This window comes from Pyrenophora tritici-repentis, chromosome 5 (genome assembly GCF_003171515.1).
Source record: "Pyrenophora tritici-repentis strain M4 chromosome 5, whole genome shotgun sequence".
Lineage (NCBI taxonomy): Eukaryota > Fungi > Ascomycota > Dothideomycetes > Pleosporales > Pleosporaceae > Pyrenophora > Pyrenophora tritici-repentis.
The window spans coordinates 634,299-653,806 of NC_089394.1; the positions used below are offsets into that span (position 1 = coordinate 634,299).

Genomic DNA, 19,508 nt, shown 5'->3' on the forward strand with positions numbered 1-19,508 from the left:
CTATACATCTAGTGCCTGGTCGGTATTTTGCTCGTGAGTGTGCTGGTGACAGCAGGTGCTGGAGCGGTTCGGTATATGGGGTCGGTATATCGAGTTGGTTTAGGGCGTTCGGGTATAGGTAGCATCTAGATATATAGGCCTATTACTTTGCAGCAATAGAGCTATATACCTAAGGAAGAGCCGTTGCTCTGTCGGTTTCGTAGAGGGTGCCTTCGATCGAACATCTAAAATCAGTTGGCGCACGGACCACTTGCAGAGATTTCTCTCAACTAAGGCCAGGTCACAACTCTGTTAAAGTTGCAGCGGCCAGCGCGCCCGCCACAACGCCTGCACGCAGAAACAGGCGTTGGAAACTGATTCTAGGAAGGCATTTCAATAGATTTGAGATGAAAAAAGGGTAATCCAGGACCTTTTTGTCATCTCGAAAAGTTGGTGTTCGATCTTCTGTTGGACTTAGGTAGAGTGGACATGTGGCATACCCCACATCTTTGCCCCGCGTATCGTCCAATTCGCCAATATCACATGTCAGACATCCGCGGATGCAAATCTTATATATAAATATACCATGCACTATATGTGTTTTCGCCCTATGGATCATCGTAATCGAGGTTGCAGTTGTAAGCGGTGGTCCATGGTCTACTTTGGCATCTTGCATACTGTCTGGGTAAACCACAGCATATCCATCTAATCCTTCTTAGAAGGAGCAAAACTACAAGTTCATGTGAACAACACTATATCTGCAGTATCCTTATTCTGTGACATCAGAGCCCATCTCGCAACCTTAGTAAGCTTGCTCAGATTCACATGAGATATGAGCATACCCAAGCTATCTCTATAGGGTAGATGTTTGGGGATAGCAATATGAATAGAGTGAAAGTAAATTTGTTATTCATTAAGGATGGGTGTTCGCAAAGTCCAGTCCTTACCATGTTTTCTTCACAATATCCTCCTGTAGGATTTTCCATTGGAGCCTTGAGTACTGAATCTATAGCCCCCTACTTATCTATGTACTCCGTTACTCTCCCATGAGAGCTTTGATATTCACTAAAACATTGCGTAGGAGTAGTATCAATGCTCTTCGAACCAGAAGTCGAGGCATGTGAATGACTAGTCTACGCTCTCATTACGTCGCAAGTCACCGCCCTTTCTCATCAACTCCACCCTCTCTTCATCTCCAACGAGTCTCTCAGAAAGACCATGAGCATTGGCATGCGGATCAAGACCCGCGCATCTAAGGATGAAGCCGCCGATTAGTTGCTCGGCTTCGAGTGCATTCCTTGTTAATGCATGATCGTCTCCATCGAACAGCTTCAATTCCCGATCACCTTTGGTACCATACATCTCGTACAATTTCTCCGAGCACCATGGACTTAGAGTCCGATCGCCTGTGCCATGAAGAAGTAACAGCGGTCTTGGCGCAAGTGTCCGAATGCCCTCAGTCTCAGCTGTTTGACTGGCCACAGTCGCGCACCCGACTACGCGCTTATCCTCTCCACCAACTGTGAAGACCGGCGCGCCGCCAAACGACCAGCCTACAAGAACAAAACTCTTGACTTGATACGCGTATTCCAACTCTTTCATAGCTGCCAGGACATCTCGTACACAGTACTTGTTCCGCGCGGGATATCGATAATCAAGCCGCAATACGGGCACTGGCTGCTTCAGCGCGGCCAACTTGTCTGCCAAGGAAATATATATCGATGCCGGGCCTACTACACCACCTCCAGCACCTGAGAGGAGTATTGCTGCCGTTTTCGAAGCTGGCGTTGCTGAAGTTGTTGGTGGTAGATGGACGAAGCCAGCTACAGATCCATCGGGACCATCCTCAACTTTCACTGAGAGAGGCTTGACTATACAGGTCTTCTGGGCACTTGGTGGATGAGAGAGGCCTAAATAGTCGTCGAGGCGCGCTGGTTTCGAAGGCGTAGATGGGCGAGAATTGGCTGAAAGTGATGTCCGAGGAGACGACATATCGCGAATCAATGTATCGATATGGCTCAAGAATCGTTTCATAAAGCACATGCAATAGTTTGGATATCATCTGTATGCAATAATCTGTTGCCGCCTGCCATTCACTGTTGCCTCATAGCTTGCCACGAATGATGTCACACCTGTGTAACACCGAAAGAGGGGTTCATCGGGATCGCTCAACTTCTAATTACACAGCCTACCGGGTGTAGTACTGTTCGATGCCATCGCCATGAGGTATGGGCTGAGGATGGTTGTGGAAGGGGTGGATGTGGTTGCCGCCGCTATAAGGTCAGTACTAGCTCATCTGCTGCCCAATGTTCCTGCACCATGCGACAGCACAACCACAACATCACCATGCACCCATACCGCACACGTACAGCACCAATCAAAGCTCGCCATTACTACATATACACGCGTAAAAAAATGCCCATGGGCACAGTAACATAAAAGAAATACGCCGGCATAGTCCGAGCGGGTGAGCAAGTCATCCTCGCCAACACGCCTGGGTACCGGTACCTTAACTACTGGCAAGCACAATGTCCAGGTGGAAGCTCAAGTCGCCGATCGCATCGGCCCCGCACGACTTGTAAACATGAAGCATCAGTTAGCAGTCAGGTACCTCACCTCATCCCGGTTACTGAACCCTATTTGCTCTCCGCAGCTTTCCTCGCCGCCGGTAGGCCTCCAGCAGGGTCCTATCTTTAGGAGCGCGGTGTACTAAGGCGTCGCAGGCATCCATTGACTACATACCACGTATTTCCCCCTTCCCCCTTCTCGACACCGCGCTTTTTGGCCTCACTTTACTCCGGAGATTTGTCGATGACGACCCCCACATGCCGGGCGACGGCCGCCTCGTTAGCGCTGAGCCCAGCTGCCAGTTCACGACCGTCGCGTACAATAGAACGTACACCTAAGCCAAAAAATCTACGCGAATAACCACACACGCATGCAGGGAAGACCGCACGTCTTTAGACTCGGCCGAGTTTCGTGTAGATCGGTGGGGAGCTCGGGCCTGTTTATACGGGACCTTGGGATTATGGAAAGACTAAAGAGAGATCCTAGGACCCGGAAGAGGCTCGTATACATGGTCAAGCGAGCAATTGGAGTAGTTGGAGTAGACAAAGGCTGGTTAAAGGCTGCATGCTACCGGCCAGGGTGTGGGTCTCAGGCCATAGACAATCTGAGAAGGATGAGGCCGCGACGCCCCCACGAGATTGACACTGCATGCATGTCTACGTACCATACGTACTGTAAGGATAAGTGTCATCAATACCGCACGTCTTACCGGCTGATCTTCAGGCCCGATCGTTCCCGCGACCCCTTGATCCTTCTAAATCCCTCATCAGCCCCGGCATGGCGCTCCGGGGAAGCGCCTTACACCAGAGAAGTTAGCGAAAGGAAGTACCTGAGACATGCCTGTTACCGAAATGGCACACGTGGGTACACGGCTAGTTACGACATGGCTCTCGCTACGGCCCAGTGGAAATGTGGAGACGCTCACCCTGTACATTTTCAACGTCCAATCATTACGACAAAGGACAGCATCGACTCCTCACTCTAGGCTAGCAGTGTAGACATATTCGGAACCCCACGCTGTACTGTATACGATCAGGCGTGACGTAGGGTAGCTACACAGGGAGAAGTCTATGATGGCGTTGCAGATCTTGCCGTCTTCCGGGCCGCGTATAACGTCGTGTTGTAGATGCGGGAAGTTTAAAACGTCTTGATTTGTTCCATTAGATCGATTATGGAATCTTTTCAGGTTCTGGCATGACATCTCAGTACTTTGTAGAGATTTAGATGAATAGCTCAACGTGATTGTCAATCTTGTTCACCTGACGATGCGTCTCATACTGCCATAAATCACCTCTTCTTCATCCTCGTATCTCCCCTCTACTACCGTTTCTTCGTCATTTCCTCTTCGCGTCTTAATCATGAGTCCACAATGACAACCGAATGCTCGGCCATTCTGGTATAAGCGACATAACCCATACCGCAGATTGTGTAGATAATTGTCTCGTTGCTCACTTAGGACATATATGGCAGGTGTTTACAAGCGGTACATACCTCTAGGCTTACTAGTGATAACACACAAGACCACATCCCGTCATGGGCGTGTATGAGAAACCCCCCCCCCCCCCAGCCGCAAAGTGAAGAAGTGGAAATATATACGCTCCCAGCGTCAACCATACCACACCGCAAAATGGCACAGGTAATGGAAACTTGAGTATCCTATACGTATATGGTGCCACATCTGCATACCGTACCGTAACACCCATGAAGTTGAAGAACCCTACACTAGATCTAAGCGGTACACCCTGCGACTTCTCACATGTAGGAGAGTGGTTTGGGATAGAGATGGGTAGTAGGGAAATGCGATAATAAACCATGTCTCGAGGTTGTGAGACAAGACAAAATACACACGTGTAAGAGCGACGTAGAGAAGGCGGGATGACCAAGTCAGAAAATATATGAGGTGACAATCTCGTCATGTCGCACAACTAACTACCCACCTACCAAAATGCGTAAGTAGAAGCTCACATATTGGGCGAGAGTGTAATTGCTTATCCCTCCCCGGCACGTCCTTCACTCTTTCATTTGCCTTCCCACAAACAAACGCTCCGACCAGCTAACTTACTAGACATCCACACCACACACACACATCAGTCCACAAAGTCCAAACCACAATTACTCATGTACATAAGCAAATTAACGCAATTTTCCATCAAGTTAAGCAGAACGGAGAAGTGCCTGAACGGTGGTTATCCGACGAACGGGTCCTGCTTCTGAATAGTACGCTTAAGTTTTTGGAATTTTTTTGGCGTAAGTTCAAATCACATGTAGTTTTAGATATTTTTGCTTTCTTTTTGCTCTTCGTGGTGATGATGCTGGAGATGAGATGAGATGGAGGATAAGACGGAACTTGGAACTACTATAAGTGATGACACGGAAAGAATTGACGCAAGTTACCAGGCAAAAAGTGGTATCTGAAATTCATACTATGTAACCATTGACATCTTTAAAACCTAAATAGACGCCATAAACCTTTTCATCGTCAAAATTTCAAGCTCACTTGGGTCCACTCCACTTGCCACCCATACCCCTTCCTCTAAACCCTCCATGACCACCCCTTCCCCTCGGACTCTTCGTCTTCTCAACTCTTCCCTTTGCCCCACCCCTTCCCTCTCCACCGCTAACATTGCCACCCCGTGACTTTTCCTGGCCTAGAGCTCTTCGCTGAGGTTTCTGGCCGCCACGGCCATTCTTCAGTGCGCCTCTACCCATACCGGACCCGGACTTTGCTTTGCGAACTTCCTGCCAATCAGCCTCCTCGCCATCGTCATCCATGTCCATTTCGTCGTCTTCGTGGGTACGCTTGTTGCTGAACTTGAGGCGACCTTTTTGACCTGCTTGGGCAGTATCGCGGCCGCGGATGGCGTCGACGTAGGCGTTGATACCGGCTTCGAGACTAGTGTTTTGATCGTCAATGTCCATGAGTACGTCTTCATCGTCGGCGATGTGTTTGCTCTTGGATTTCTTGCCCTTGATTTCGGTTTCGTTGTCTGAGTCGCCGAGGATGAGCTTGCCGTCTTCGTTTGTGCGGGCGTTGATCTTTGTGGGCTGTTTGCGTTGGCGTAAGGGCTTGGTGGAGGATATGTTGCCGAGGGCGCGCTTGGAGAGAAGATCGAGCGGTTCGTCTTCATCTTCGATGATGTATGTCTTGCCGCCCTTTGCGCCGCCTCGCTGCTGCTTGCTCTGGCTCTTGACGAATTCGTCTTCAGAATCGCCTTCACTCTCTTCGCTTTCGCTGCCGTACACGGCTTGGTCGTACTCGCTTTCAAACTTACCCTTGCGCTTCTCAGTTGGCTCTTCGCCATCCTCTGCCGCTTGCTGCTTCTTCTTCTTGCGTTGCTCGCGCGTTTTGCGGATGTTAGTGATGAGCTTGCGGTCCTCAGCAGGAGTGCACCGCTCGACTTCTTCAACACCGAACTTGCGCACCATGCGCTCCACAATGTGCTTGACCTTGGCTTTGAAGTGCGCCTTGTGTTCATGACTCCACACCATCAAGTTCTTCAGTAGAACATTCAGTCGCGGTCGTACAAGTGACTCTGGTAGCGAAATGACTTCGACTTTGACGAAACCAAGCACACTGCGCACGATTTCGCGGTTGGGGTTCTGGAGGAAAATATCCATGAGATCACAGAGGTTTGTAATGGTTTCTTTCGATAACCGCGAATGAAACTGGTAAAGGATGCGAGTGACGGCAGTAATGGACGCGGAAATCATGTGTGGGGTAGTGGCAGCGAGACCAGCAGATACCATGGTGAAGTACTCCTCGAGCGAAGCTTCCACAGTCGGTGCATCCGCCGGCATGTTGGGTACCTTGGCTTGTATGACTTGGCCCCCCTCTGCCATCTTTTCACCCATTGCCACAAGGAGGTTGTAAGCAGCTTCTCGCGCCTTTTCGTTTGTCTCCTTGGCGGAAATGACCACTTCGGAGAGAATTGACGGGATGAAGTGCAGATCGCTTTGTGGCAAAGATTCGATAATCTGGAATAGAGCATTGAGTCGATCCCTCCGCGCAGGAGCTGTAGCCTTCTCAGCACCTCCTAGCAACAACTGCTGCAGTTCGCCGTTGCGCTCTTTCAGGGCTGCTTTGCCCATTTCAGATTCTGCAAGACGTGGGATTAACTTGTATGCTTTCTTCTGTAGCTGCGGCTCGTTTTCCCGGTTGATCATGATCTCAGCCATACGGAAAAGCGAACGGTAACTGTCGCGTGGGAGGTATAGGGCGATGGTGATGATGAGATCCATCAGAGTATGACTCATTGGCGGCATCTTGTTTGGCCCTGTCTCCTGCTTCTGCTTGTTTGCTTGCGTCTGGGAGCCAGGCTCAGGTAGAGAAGCCTCCAGGTTAGTCGCGACTCGTTCGAAAGTCTCCATGAGTTCCTTCTCAGGTATAATGCTCAGATAGGCGTTGATGGTCCGGAGGATGGTGCCACGGTACTGCGGCAGAGTCTGACTGTATACGTTAAACAGGACCGCAAGCATGTTACTCGCGAAACCTGCTAGGTGCTCAAGATTCTTCTTTGCGTCAGTTTTTGATATTCGAGCTTGTGCCAGTAGATCGTCCTCAGATTCCAGCTCCACAATTGCTTTGTTGCTGTCAACCAAGTTTTGCAGGGCTCGGCAGACGTCCGTTCGGAGGTCGGCTTGGCCGTAGAGCAGGTTTGCTAGCATCTCACAGAAACTCTGGTCAAAGGCCTCAACCAGATCCAGCGGCAAATCACAGTAGCCGGGCAGAATAGACCAAATTTGCTGCACAACAGTCTCGAATACCTTGATCTCCATGGTCTTCTCCTTTTCCCCGTGATCGATGACTTTTTGGTAAAGCTCTTCACTCAGCGGAACCATCTCGGCTCTGAAGTGTGCGAGCTTGGTGTTGTGTACGGAATCGCGCAGAAGCGGCAGCATCCACACTCGTCCAGTCTGGCCAGGTGGCGGTCGCGGTAGGTTCAAGGGGAGAATATCAAGCACCACGTCAGGTCCCATTGCGCTGATGGCTCTTGAGATGACAGAATCCGCCTCCTTCTTGCCCGCGAAGCTGTCGTTGCCCCTCAAATCTCCGACAACGCTCAACACAGGCTTCAGGATGGGATCCGAGCGCCACCTGAGTGTCTCGAACATGGCAGACAGGACGCTGAACACCTCCATCCACGCAGCCTGGTACTTGACACTCAGCAAGTCTTGCGCAATCTTTGCTACCTTCTCCAAAGTCTTCTCGTCGTATATGGATGGCTCAAGAATAACGCTGTCAGGTACGAGGTTTACGAGGAAGGAAATCAGGCATTCGGATGCGGATATGCGGATGTTGTGTGATGAGGATGTAAGGAACTCGGCGATGAGTATGAAAAGGTCGGGGAGTTTCATAAAAGTGTCTTCGGGCTCTATCTGAGCGGAAACTTCGTAGCCTCGCGAGATGACCGCTATCCACGGCGGAAGGAGCTGGGTATCGTTTTTGGAGGGCTGCAGTTCGGAAATGACTTCGAGGAGCCTGGGTAGCTTCGCAGACGCAAGTTCATCAGCCATACCGGCAAAGATGACCTCGAAAATCTCAAAGGCGGCCATGGTCAAGAACTCGTTGGTCGACTTTGAGATGTTCAACAGCAGCTCACACAGGACGTCAATCTTGCTGCTGGGCCACCCGCCAGACGAAGTCGCAATCGTTTTGATGAGCTGCAAAGCGTGTATCAGATCTGGATCTTTGTTATCCGCGTCCTTCTTTCCCTTGTTCTTCCGCGATTTGGCTGCTGCCTCTGCCGCAATGTCCTTGAGCATCTTCTGCGCCGTTTCAGCGCACATGTCTGCCGCAGGGTGATCTAGGGCAGGGCTCGGTGGCGGGTTTGCCAGCACTTTCTTGAGCGCCTCCTGCGCCCTCTTCCTCACTTTTGGCCTGTGGTCTACAGCGATCTGTAGCAGACCCGCGACAGCCCTGCGCGGGCTAATTGTCGTCTGTGGCAGCTCCCATGCTCGCGCATCTTGCACAACCAGCAATGACTCCAAACATCCTATTGAAGACCGGATGAGTGGCGCATCGGCATCTTGGGCAGTGAGAGCGGGCGCAATATTGGTGAGGATGTCGGTAAATTTTGAGCGCAACAGCGAGGCGGGGACGTTGGGAGTGACGAGGTCGAGCAGGTAGATAGTCGCCGTCGCGGTATCCTTGTTCGCGATACCCTGCGCAGTGATCTGGCGGGCAAGCAGCGAAAGTAAAGCGGCGAAGTATGCTGTGGGCGTAAATTCCGACTTCTGCTGGCGCAGCGTGTCTTCGATGGCTGAGAGCAGCACATGCGTCTAAATCTTGTAAGTACACACAGAACCGCGCATACAAACTGGACATGTAACTTACCTGCTGCTGACCCTGCAGTTTCGGGTTATCCCGGATCTTGGTCAGCCTCTCCTCGAGCGACATGACAGGCAAAGTTGGGATGTTTGTAGACAACTTCGCTGTCGGCGGCTTCAATTTTTGGCCTCGAACTTTTTTGACACGGCAGGGATCATGCCGCGCGCTAGTTAACTATCGATAGCCCTGCACGGCCCTAATCCCCACAGAGCCCCACTCCACCCTTCTGCCTCCTAGCCATCACACATTGAACAGCAGTATTGATCCAGTATTGTTACTTGCAGTCGCAAATTATTCATCTGTATCGTACAATTACGAGCTAATGTAAACTAAAGAAGTAGGGTATAAAAACATCGAAAGCCTTGATACAAAACCCCCTTGTCCCAAACATGTCCAAATCGAATGTACATCCAAGTAAGGTCAAAGCCCTTACTTCATACTGCGCATTGCTCCCCGGTGTTCCCTACTCTGACATAACAAAGCATTAGACAGCTCGTGAGCTGCCGCGAAGGCAAGTATAAAAAGGAAATGCAAACAAAGAAGACTACTCCTCCATCAGGGTATCATCAACACGTCCCCTGACACTGGTCTTACTGCTCTTCTTCGAAATATGCATGAAACTGAGCCTCTTCTTCATGCTGTCCGTTCGTGACGTGAGCGACTTGTCGCTCTTTTGGCTCTTGACCGTCTCTGGTCGCTTTTGACTCAGTTCCCGCTGCAGGCTACCTTCGCTTCGGTTCAGATGCCCATTGCTGGGAAAACTTGGTAGAGCCTCTGGCTGTGGCGACGACGGCGTGTGGTTGAGGAAACTCAAGCTCAACCGGTTGCGACTGTGAGTCTCCTTGCTGCGACTGCGCGACGACAGAGTAGTCATAGTATCGTCATCAGCCATTTGCTTTTCCGCCTTTGCCTCTTTCTCCTTCTCCTTCTCCCTCTCTGCTTCGCCCATCAGAAACTCCTTCGTCAGAAAAGCTAGACTAAGCCTTTTCTTGTCTTGCCGCGATGCTCGGCCGTTTGCGCCGGGCGACATGACCCGATCTCCGTTGAGCGTACTCTCGTCGGGCGTCGGACTTGCTATTCGAGAACGCGAGACACCCATTGCGCCATTGGAACCCGTACCCGAGACCATGGTTGGTGCCATGTTAGGTGGTAGTAGCGTGGCCAGTTCCCGGTAGAATGCGGCTTCGAAACCTGATTTTGTTAGTTTTGTCAAATGTCGGTGGTGATAGTACATACGCTGGCTAAGGTCTGCTTTTGTGGTTTGCTGAGCAGGCCTGACGTACAATGATAGACATCGACGAATCACTAGCGTGTAGTCTATCAGAGCCACCCTCATAGCAGTCTCTAGTGGGTTGGTTTGCCGCGTCTCGTTGTCCTCATCCTCATCTTCGTCATTGGCATGAGGTAGCAAGTCGTGGTAGTGCGCAACGCAGTCTTTCGAGTTCATATCCACAGCATACATGAGTTCTTGTGTTAGCGTATTAAACGCCGTGTCGTCCCCCTCTGTGATGCGCTTCTCGACCGCAAGGAGCTCCACCGTTTTGCGAGCAGTTCGCTCCAGAGCCATTTGCAGCGGCGAGAGTGTTACAGTACCCACACCGATAATTTCGCTTCTCCGTAGGATTGTAGGGAAACTCTCTGCTGTCGTGTAGAGCGTCTTCTCTGCTCCGGCATCTCTCGCAGTGGCGTTAGATGGTGAACGACGAGACGGCGATGTGAAGTGTGAAGGACGAGACAGTAGGTAGTAGTCCTTGACCGACTGTGATACTTTCGCGCGTTGGAATATAGGGTGAGTCAGGTCCTTCTGTGGGCTAACAGGGTAGATCTGCAAATACTGGCCCTCTAGGACTTGATCTGCGCCGGGATTCATGATCACAGCTGAAGGATGTTGTTGCTGCATCCGATCCGTAAACGAAGCCAGGCGGTCGTTTGGTGATCCTTCAAAGATGAACTGCTTGTCTCGGAGTCCTGGAGGGAATCCCAAGCCCTTGTACACCACTCGGAAGTAGCGCGGATTGGCCCGTTCACCCTTCGCGATACTTTCGTGTATTTTGGCCATGGCGTGCTGCGTCCTAGCTAGTTTGGAAAAGTCGAATACGTTGTGTTCGTATTGTGCTGCAAGCTCCGTATAGGCGGCTAATGCGTTCTCCCATGACTGGCCGTTCTCATAGTGTTCAATCATCTGGAAGTAAAGCTGCTCCTTTCGTTCGAAGGCAGGTTGTGGCGGCATGCTGGGGTCGGTAAGCGGATCCACGGTCGAATTTGGGTCCCAGTCATAGAGCTCAGCATGTAGTCTGAGCGCAAGTCCCGCCTCCGTGTAGTTCTGCGCATCCACTTGCAATTCGACGAGCTGATGTACGTAGCGAATGTACATGTCTTCTTTCTGCATGTCCTTGAGGAACTCCATGAGGTGTAAGGTGTCCATGATTTGGAAGATCTCGCCAGTTGCTTCGGTGCTATGCACAGCGACGAGTAGGTCCAGTAGCTCATCAATGGTCGAAATGAGGTTCTTCAGCGCCGCAAGCAATGGCTCCTCGGCGTCGTGGGAGAGAGGTTCGAATAATTCGATGAGTTCTTGGATGAAGTGTTTCTGCAAGACGGCTTCGGTCAGATGTTTCGTCTTGAACAAATTGTCCAAACAGTCAATCATCTCGGCCTGGATGAGAGCGAGGTCTTCGCTCAGCGTCCACTCGCTGATGATCATTGTCTGTAGCACCTCGATAGCCACACTGCGTAAACCCTCATGTACGCTGAGACAAAGCTCAACAATGGGCGCCACAAGCCCTGGCACGTACTGCACTTGGAAGCCACCCATCTTCTCAATCCCGTACTGGCTTTTATCTTCAGCGCTAGCCTCCCAGCCAATCGCCTCCCAACTGCGTTGCAGTAAGTCGGCTCCGTGCTCACGAACGTCGCCGGCGATCTTCCAAACCGCGCGCCGCTTTTGTTCCGGATACGTTTCCAACGCAAGAGCATCGCTGGCCACAAGCTTCAGCAAAGCATCGAAGAACGCCCGCCACAGCTCCGTGTTGAAGCCATCAGCCTCGTCGGGAAGAGGGAGAAAAGAGTCGAGTAGTATATTGAACAGCTTCTCCAACGCACGCATGGTGGCCTTGTGATGGTAGATGTGTACACTCAGCCACGAGCTGGGGTATGCTTCGCAGTCGAGGATTGAGATGTAGACTTGCAGGACCGAGAACAAAAACTCTGCCGTGTCGTCCTTTGGCAGTTCCGGAAGTAACAGTGTGGGTAGACTAGACATGGCCGCGATTACAGCCGATATCTCAGCCATTGCCTCATCAAAGGGGGCTTCGGCACTTGCCGCTCGGGATTGGAATGGATAACTGGTCGGGAACAGCAGTGAAAGTGTCTTCTTAGCTGGCCGAGGGGTCGCTTGGATTGCGCGATATGAATCCACAAGTTTAGGCATATACTCCGCAGCCTCTTTCCCAAGCTCTTCTACCTGGGCTGCAACTACAGAACAGCAGAGACGGACTTGGTCCTTCCACTGATCGGTAACCACTTCGACTCTGCCCCAGTATGGGGCAAGCCAATTGACTGTACTTGCTAGGAGCATGCGGCGAACGTCGGGGATCCGGAAGATTTGAAGTCCAGAGAGATGGTGTATTAGCAAGAGTTTGTAGAGGATGAGCTTGCCCTGAACGTTTGCGCAGGACTCAATGAAGCCCTCCGTCAGTTTGAAAACCTCCGTGGAAGGCATACATCCTTCGAGCTCAGGTAGCCATGAATGGAAGTTTTGTACTAGAAGCGTCTTTGTACCAATGAGAACGGGTGATGGGTTCTTCATAAGAGCCTCCAACGATCCGAAGAGTGCTTTCATCTCCTTGCTGAACTGGGCCCGGTCCTTGATACCGATGCTCTCTTCCTTTGCCTTTTGCTTCTCTCGGGCATTGACCAGGAATTTCATAATAAGGTTGCCAACCTTGAAAGTTGCGCGCAGCCGTCGAGAGCTCTCGGGATCCGTGGGTTTGGCCAGCAATCGACCAAGACTTTGCATAAGACACGAAGTAACAAGGGAATGGAAGATCTTGGTCCGCGCATACTGATCCACCAGAGGCTCGAGGTTGAAGCGTCGGTCGTGTACGATACCTAGCACGATAACAATGGCGTTGAAAACCAAGTCTTCGTATTCGTCACTTCCGGCGTAGTGGCTCTGTATAGCAAAGAGGGCGTCGAATACCTCGCTCAGAAGCTTGACAATCTCAATCTCTGGGACGAAGTTGAAGCGTCGCAGTAGCCCCACGAGCTCTCCAGCTGGCTGGTCCTGCCACTTGATGAGACCCAGGATAGTCGGGTCTTGCGAGTATCGTGTGCTGCAGAGGAAGGTCTTTACGTTAACCGCCGCCATTGGGCCCATGACGTGCTCATCCTTCTTCTTTGCGCTCCATGGCAAGCCAAGGTACGCGCCCTTGCCAGCAATCATGCCCGACGTGTACTCGTCATATTTGTACAAGGTCAGGGCGTGGTCTCCGTCACGAGCAAAAGCATCTTTATCCCAGAGGGGCATCCAACATAGGGCGAATGGGAAACCAGGTGCATCGGCGACACTCATAACGAGATGCGATCCGGGGACGTCCTGCGGGTCAATGGCAAGTCGAATGGTCGAATTCCAGCCTTCGCCTCGTTGGGCTGCTGTTGTGCGCCAGGCTGTGTGGCCTGCGCTGTTGGCTGAAGGGTAGATACATCCTTCTATGCGTTCTCCGGAGCTCTTTCTGACCTCGATCGTAAGCTGCAGATTGTTCATCGGTGAGGACGATAACAACGGAACAGTGCCAGTCTTTGGGTGAGCTAAAAAGGCGTTCTTCGGGAGGAAAGGCTCGGCAAGTGTCAGGTAGATGTCGCTTCGTGGCTTGGTCGGAGCACCCGAGAAGCCAATCTTACGGCACTGCTTAATGTTGTGCAGCATGGTGGGGATCTTCTCGATGAGACCTTCGGCATCGGCGTGTACAAAAGCTTTAAGGTGTATGGTAAGTCGGCTGATGGGCGTATTCCGCTTGTACTTTCCACTGGCGCTTGGGTAGATTTCAGGCAATATGCTGTCCCACATGTCGTCCTCTTGAGACACGTCCTCGCCAGGTGCAGCGGTACAGAACATGCTGACGGTTTGGTCTGCCTCTGACCGTGTCTGCAAGAGGTGGTTCACCGATGCGACACCCACGGCAACGCATCGCTTCAGCGTCCTCTGGTCTCGAGATAGAGCGCGGGCTCGGGTGGTTCCTGCGGCCGATGATCCTGGCCGCGTGTCGGATGACGACTGTGATTTGGTCTGCTCGACACTTTGGCGTCGGCGTTCATCGATGGAGTCGGCTTGTCGTGAGTCGGATTGGCGGGAGTTGGTAGATTCCTTTCGCTTAGAGCCGAACATAACGCTGCGCCTTCCGCTCTTGATGTTTCCCTCTTGGGAAGGCGGGACGCCGAGTGCTTTGTTTTGTGTGGCGTCTTTGGCCGTTGTGGTGCTTGCCTTTTCCGTGGCACTTACCGCACGCACCGGCTCATTCGTCATCAGTCGGAAGACAAGATATAGGGTTGAGCCGGAGCCGGCGCCTTCGCCAATATCAGTCAGGCTGAGGTCTACCAGCAGCGCGCGAAGTTTATCACCAGCCAGCGATACGGCGGAACCGTCTCGTGAAGTCAAATCGAAAGAGTATGCCTCGGAGAGGGGTTGAAGGGCAGCTCCTGGTGGCTTCATACAGAGATACATGCTGATTTGAGCTGCACCGTTTGTCACATCGCCCATGACGTGCTTCAAGCTTACAAAAAGATGGTTCAGGTTGTGCTCATCGAGCTGTGGTGTTGGCCGACTGTCCAGTAGACTCATCATGGACTGCAACTTTGTCACCTCAATGGCTGAGTCGTCCCCTGTCAGAATGCGGCCGCGCTGCGAGGGACTCCGCACAATGACATCTCCACAGAGCATCTTGTTCCCCGCCACGAGATCCCACACAGTCGCCTCGCGTACTGCCTCGAGCTCTTTGGCTGTGAGCACCTTGTGCAACAGCTGGCGGCGCGCCGTGTCCAGACGCTTCACTAACCTCGACATCTTGTCCAATGAGCCATATTTGCGTGCGAGCAGCAGCTCGTGAACTTTGGTAGAATGCCACTCGCGTAGGCAGGACGCAATCTCATCCACCAATGGCTCCTGAGTCGATGTGGGTGTTTCGTCGCCAATCTTCAGCATGGGAACGGGCGCCGGGGGTCGCGGGGCGCCGAGGTCTGATATGGGCGATAGCGGAAGCATCAATTGCTGGAGGTGCTCTTCGCGCGCCGTCCACTGCGAATTTGTGCTGCCCGCCCGTTTCCTGGCCGACTTGCGTTGTGAGAGGGGGCGCGAGGCAACAGAAGGCAGGGCGGGAACGCCGGCATCCCTCGATGCTCGTCGCGCCTGGGAGCCTGAACTTTTTGTAAATGGAGACGTCGTACGTGTGCTTTCCGTGGGCGTGACGACGCCGTTGGTCGCATGCATGTAGTGACTCCCATGGCCCGTCTCGTTGCCCGATTCCCGGCTCGTCGTGTCCTTGCCTTCGCCTAGAACCTCACGGACTTCGACACATACTCGTGGGAATATACCAGAAAAGACGCGTGCTTCGAGCGTCTGTCCCTTGACACTGGTCAGGCCAGCCAGCAGCGAGGGCGGCGCGACCAAGTATCCACGATACCACGAGGCATCCTGACCGCCCTGCTCGATTATGTAGAGCTCGTCACCGATCTCGAGGGGTAGGTCGGCGGGCGAGGAGGGCTGAAAGGGGTATGTGCATATTGCGAACGCGATGCGCGGGAGCGGTCTCCAGCTCGGCATGGCACCAGACGTATCGGGCTATATTGGCGGGAGGCGGCGACAAAGCATCACGAGCGGTCGACGATGTTGTTGTGTGTGGAGGGCTCCTCCAAATGGTTTCAGACGTGGACGCTGATGCTCGAATGCACGGGATGCCCCTGATGGCCTTGCCGAATCGAAATCTGGGGACGCTATGCTTTCACGCCCTTTAATGGTAAGCGGGGCACGTCCGGTCTTGGGCGGAGCGAGATTATGGTATTCTTTGAGTCGCGTCGGTCGCGGATCCGGGTCGTGGGTCAGCAACTTGGGAACAGCAAACAAAAGTTTCAAAGAGAGAGGAATGTTGATTGCTCTGGCGCCGCCATTCGGTAGCAGCCGTGCCTGCATGAAGCTTGGGGCATGCTTTGTATCATAGCCAGCATGCCCTAGCCTCAAGTCTTGGGTATCATTTCACATAAACCTATGTCCCAAATCCGTGCGCCACGGTGCATGCGTCAGTTCGGCCCTCGACTTCTCGCACTACCCGTACACATTTTGCGAATAACCCGGCCTTTCCACAACACCATGTCCGCGCGGAAACGCAGGGGATGCGACTGCAGACGCCTAATTGGTGAGATTATCCAAAGCACACCGTGGCCCTCCTGTCTTGGCTCTAATTTGGACCCCCTAAAAGCTCCAGGTTCAAACTAACTTTGGGTTCTAGTACGTGCGCGTCGTTCCTACGCCACAACGTTGAACTTCCTAATCTCAGATCTCGCACGGTCGTCGCCTCAATCTCCTACGTGACACGTGCTGTTCGTCTTTACTTTCCCCGGCTGACGTCTTCCACCTTCCAGCTCACGCCGGGGCCTCTCGCTAAAGTGGACCTCCGCCTCGCTGCTTGAAACCATGGCAGAAGACGTCGACCGGTGGTAGTACCAACAAACGTCGCTGACACTGTGACACGACAGTAAAGCTTACACTAGCCGCTTCCCCTACCGAGCACGGCCGCCGAGCGACTCTGAGCGCCTCGCGATCGACCTCAACACCATGACATGACTAAGGACTCAGCTGTTAGCCACAGCTATTTCCAGACAATGCCCATTTTGGCACCTAGTTGTAAGTGTGCTATAGGGGGCGCATATAGCTCTACACAGCCACATACTGTATAAGCCATCCATACAATGACTACCGGAGACATCCCCCCGGGAACCAGCCGGCGCATAGACCTCCAGCACTTTTCCACATCACAAATCAATACTTCTAAACAGTCGCTCCATAATTATATCACTACCTTCCGTCTGTCTACCACAGCTTTCCAGGACAATACGAGAACAGCGCAAACATGCTCTTCAAGCAACTTCTGCACTATCCATACAGCGACGTCGTGGATCATCCTAGTTTCGCATCTCGCTCGCACTTGCGCACCGTTGCGGCCCGTTGCGTGTCTACCTTCTCAAAACTGCTCATCTGCAGCACGAGAGCAGATTCTTGGCACTTGCTTGTGTATACTTTACACCCTTATGGTTTCTAGCCGAAGGCCCCGTTCTTTATACATCATGACAGTCGACAACTTGACATATGTTACAGCGTCGATCCCCCAATTTTTGTACCATCTTCCTTCGCCCGCCTCACCCCACATTTTGCTCAACCATCTTCCACTCTTGAGTCAGTCAACATGAACATGTCAAATCCATCACCGACTCCAAGTAGCCAAACACAGCCCATGTCATTCATGAGACCCCAAGCTTCCATGTCAGCAATAGGCATGTCCGGCATGGCATCCACCTTTTCAACCGGTACTCAAGTTACGCTCTGGTTCACAGGTTGGACAACGACAACGACGGCGACCTATGTATCGGCCGTCTTCCTCTTATTTCTTTTAGGTATCTTCAACCGCTTCCTTGGGGCGTTGAAGAGCCAGCTCGAGAGAAAATGGAAGATGCAGCGTGGGACTAAGACTGCCATTCCATCCAGTGTCTATACAAAGAAGACGGCTGACAGCAGTCGTGGCCATACGCGAACATGGAGCGATGTCCTGCGAGCCCAGCACCGTGAACTGAAAGAGCTAGAAAAGGAAGAGATTGAGCCCTTGACTCCAGTTACAGCACATACGCGGGAAGACGAGGAGAGTGGCACAAATGCGAAATCAGACACATCTCGTATATTTTGGCTAGCCCATGCCCCATGGAGTATCGACAGAGATGGCATCAGTGCGGGTTTAGAGTTTGTTCGCGCGTTGATCGGTTACGTACTGTAGGTACCATATCGTCATCGCACTTTTCCGGATTTGCAGCTAACCACTTGATAGCATGCTCGCTGTCATGACATACAATATCGGCTTCCTGTTCTCTGTCACAGGCAGTGTGCTCCTTGGCGAGTTGTTGTTTGGTCGGTATACACGAGGATCTGCGACCCTGGCTGAAGACGGTTGCCATCCTTGATAGATATTCATATCTGAGTAGCATCAAACTATGACTTGCCGACAGTCTCGCTTATTATTTCATGTATTCTCCCTATCTGGCGTCTTTGTCAGACTCTCGCTTTACAATATTCTATATGAGGCTATAAGGTTTGTGACATACTAGCGCGTCCAGTTAGTGGTAGCATTACAAAGTCATCTATGCTAACCGTTGTTGAACAAGCCAATGTTACCATGTCGGTCGTCAAGGAAGAACACCGTGCAACACAGGGAAGATCCCCGTCACGGCCCAGGCACGGTCGTTCTCTCCTTACCTCGTACACGGCAACACAGGCTCGGTACAGCCTTTACTTGACCTCAAAAAGACAGAAATAGACCAGTCCAACGGAGCCAATGCAGAAGGCAAAGTACATGCCGGTGAGTATTATCTTATCCTTGACGCCAGTGGGAAGAACGCTCTGCAATGCAGTTGTGTAGAAGCCAGCATCGGCCCGAAGACTCAGGAGGTTATCTACAATGAATCGAATCACGATCAAGTTTACGTTGAACGTGTACTCCAAAGTTAGTGCGATCGAGTTCTGGAATTCAATAGGCGGTGCGATGACTCCGGTGTCTCAATCTTAAATTGTGCTAATAAAAGCTTTCGGCGACGTGTAACGGTCCGCAAGCATCTCGGCACAAAATGCCGTTGATCGTCCTGTCAGGAAGATGAAAGCCGGTAAAGCTATGGGCATGCGAAAAAAGACGACGAAAGTCGTTGTCAACGGTTACGAAATGGAGAAGATGGCGAAGTTGTATAAATGAAGCTACGCGCCAAACTATCGATCAAAGTATCCTTGTCAACCCAATGGCGTCTTTGTCCGACGAACTCAACTAGAGATACATGGACGTGTGGATTACACGTCTTACAGCATCAAACACCAACCATCCATCGCCCCAGCAAAAAACTTTCAAGCACCCCCGCCCGTTTAGCATACGCCATCCCAACGCTCGTTACGAGACCGAGTGCTGTCACGACAGAGGTTTCCCACCAACGCTAAAGAGCCAACCGGAACTTAATTCTCGTGTCCGGGAAGTTCGTGTCAGGGGCATGGACTGTGGTGCGCCGGCTTACCGTAGCATTGCACACTCGTAAGGTGGAGGTGGCGCTTTTGATATATGAAGGTCACTCTTCAGTGGAATGATTAGAGAAGAGCTGTGAATTGAAGTGTGAGACTGGGTGATGTAACGTTTACTGGAAACATGCCCCTTTTACCAAGGTCAACGGTACCTGAACGCTTTTTAGAGCATTAGGGAGAGGTGAGCAAGCGTCTAGCACGTGAATCTGAGTATTCAAGTAAACCACAGAAGGTAACAAGATTTGTTCGTCGTCAAACAATACAACAATACATCTTCCAAATACTACCAAACGTCCAGACCAAAGAAGCAGGAAACAT

The 19,508-nt window shown here is 51.8% G+C and overlaps 4 protein-coding genes across 4 annotated transcripts; 1 reads left to right on the plus strand and 3 right to left on the minus strand.

Moving 5' to 3' along the window:
• Positions 1-1,107: 1,107 nt before the first annotated feature.
• On the minus strand, positions 1,108-1,971 carry PtrM4_102160 (Hydrolase alpha-beta superfamily; the record flags this gene model as incomplete). The annotated part of the gene is made up of 1 exon (XM_001936357.1): positions 1,108-1,971. One exon carries the CDS (start codon positions 1,969-1,971, stop codon positions 1,108-1,110), a length of 864 nt encoding a protein of 287 aa, XP_001936392.1.
• A 3,069-nt stretch (positions 1,972-5,040) lies between these two features.
• Positions 5,041-8,944, minus strand: PtrM4_102170 (90S preribosome component RRP12; the record flags this gene model as incomplete). Its single annotated transcript, XM_001936355.1, has 2 exons — positions 5,041-8,826; positions 8,882-8,944. The coding sequence occupies 2 exons, from the start codon at positions 8,942-8,944 to the stop codon at positions 5,041-5,043; spliced, it is 3,849 nt and encodes a 1,282-aa protein (XP_001936390.1).
• A 475-nt stretch (positions 8,945-9,419) lies between these two features.
• On the minus strand, positions 9,420-15,692 carry PtrM4_102180 (DOCK-C2 multi-domain protein; the record flags this gene model as incomplete). Its single annotated transcript, XM_066107461.1, has 2 exons — positions 9,420-10,066; positions 10,112-15,692. The coding sequence occupies 2 exons, from the start codon at positions 15,690-15,692 to the stop codon at positions 9,420-9,422; spliced, it is 6,228 nt and encodes a 2,075-aa protein (XP_065961910.1).
• A 1,711-nt stretch (positions 15,693-17,403) lies between these two features.
• Positions 17,404-18,094, plus strand: PtrM4_102190 (Ctr copper transporter family protein; the record flags this gene model as incomplete). Its single annotated transcript, XM_001936352.2, has 2 exons — positions 17,404-17,906; positions 17,962-18,094. The coding sequence occupies 2 exons, from the start codon at positions 17,404-17,406 to the stop codon at positions 18,092-18,094; spliced, it is 636 nt and encodes a 211-aa protein (XP_001936387.1).
• Between the last annotated feature and the right edge of the window lie 1,414 nt (positions 18,095-19,508).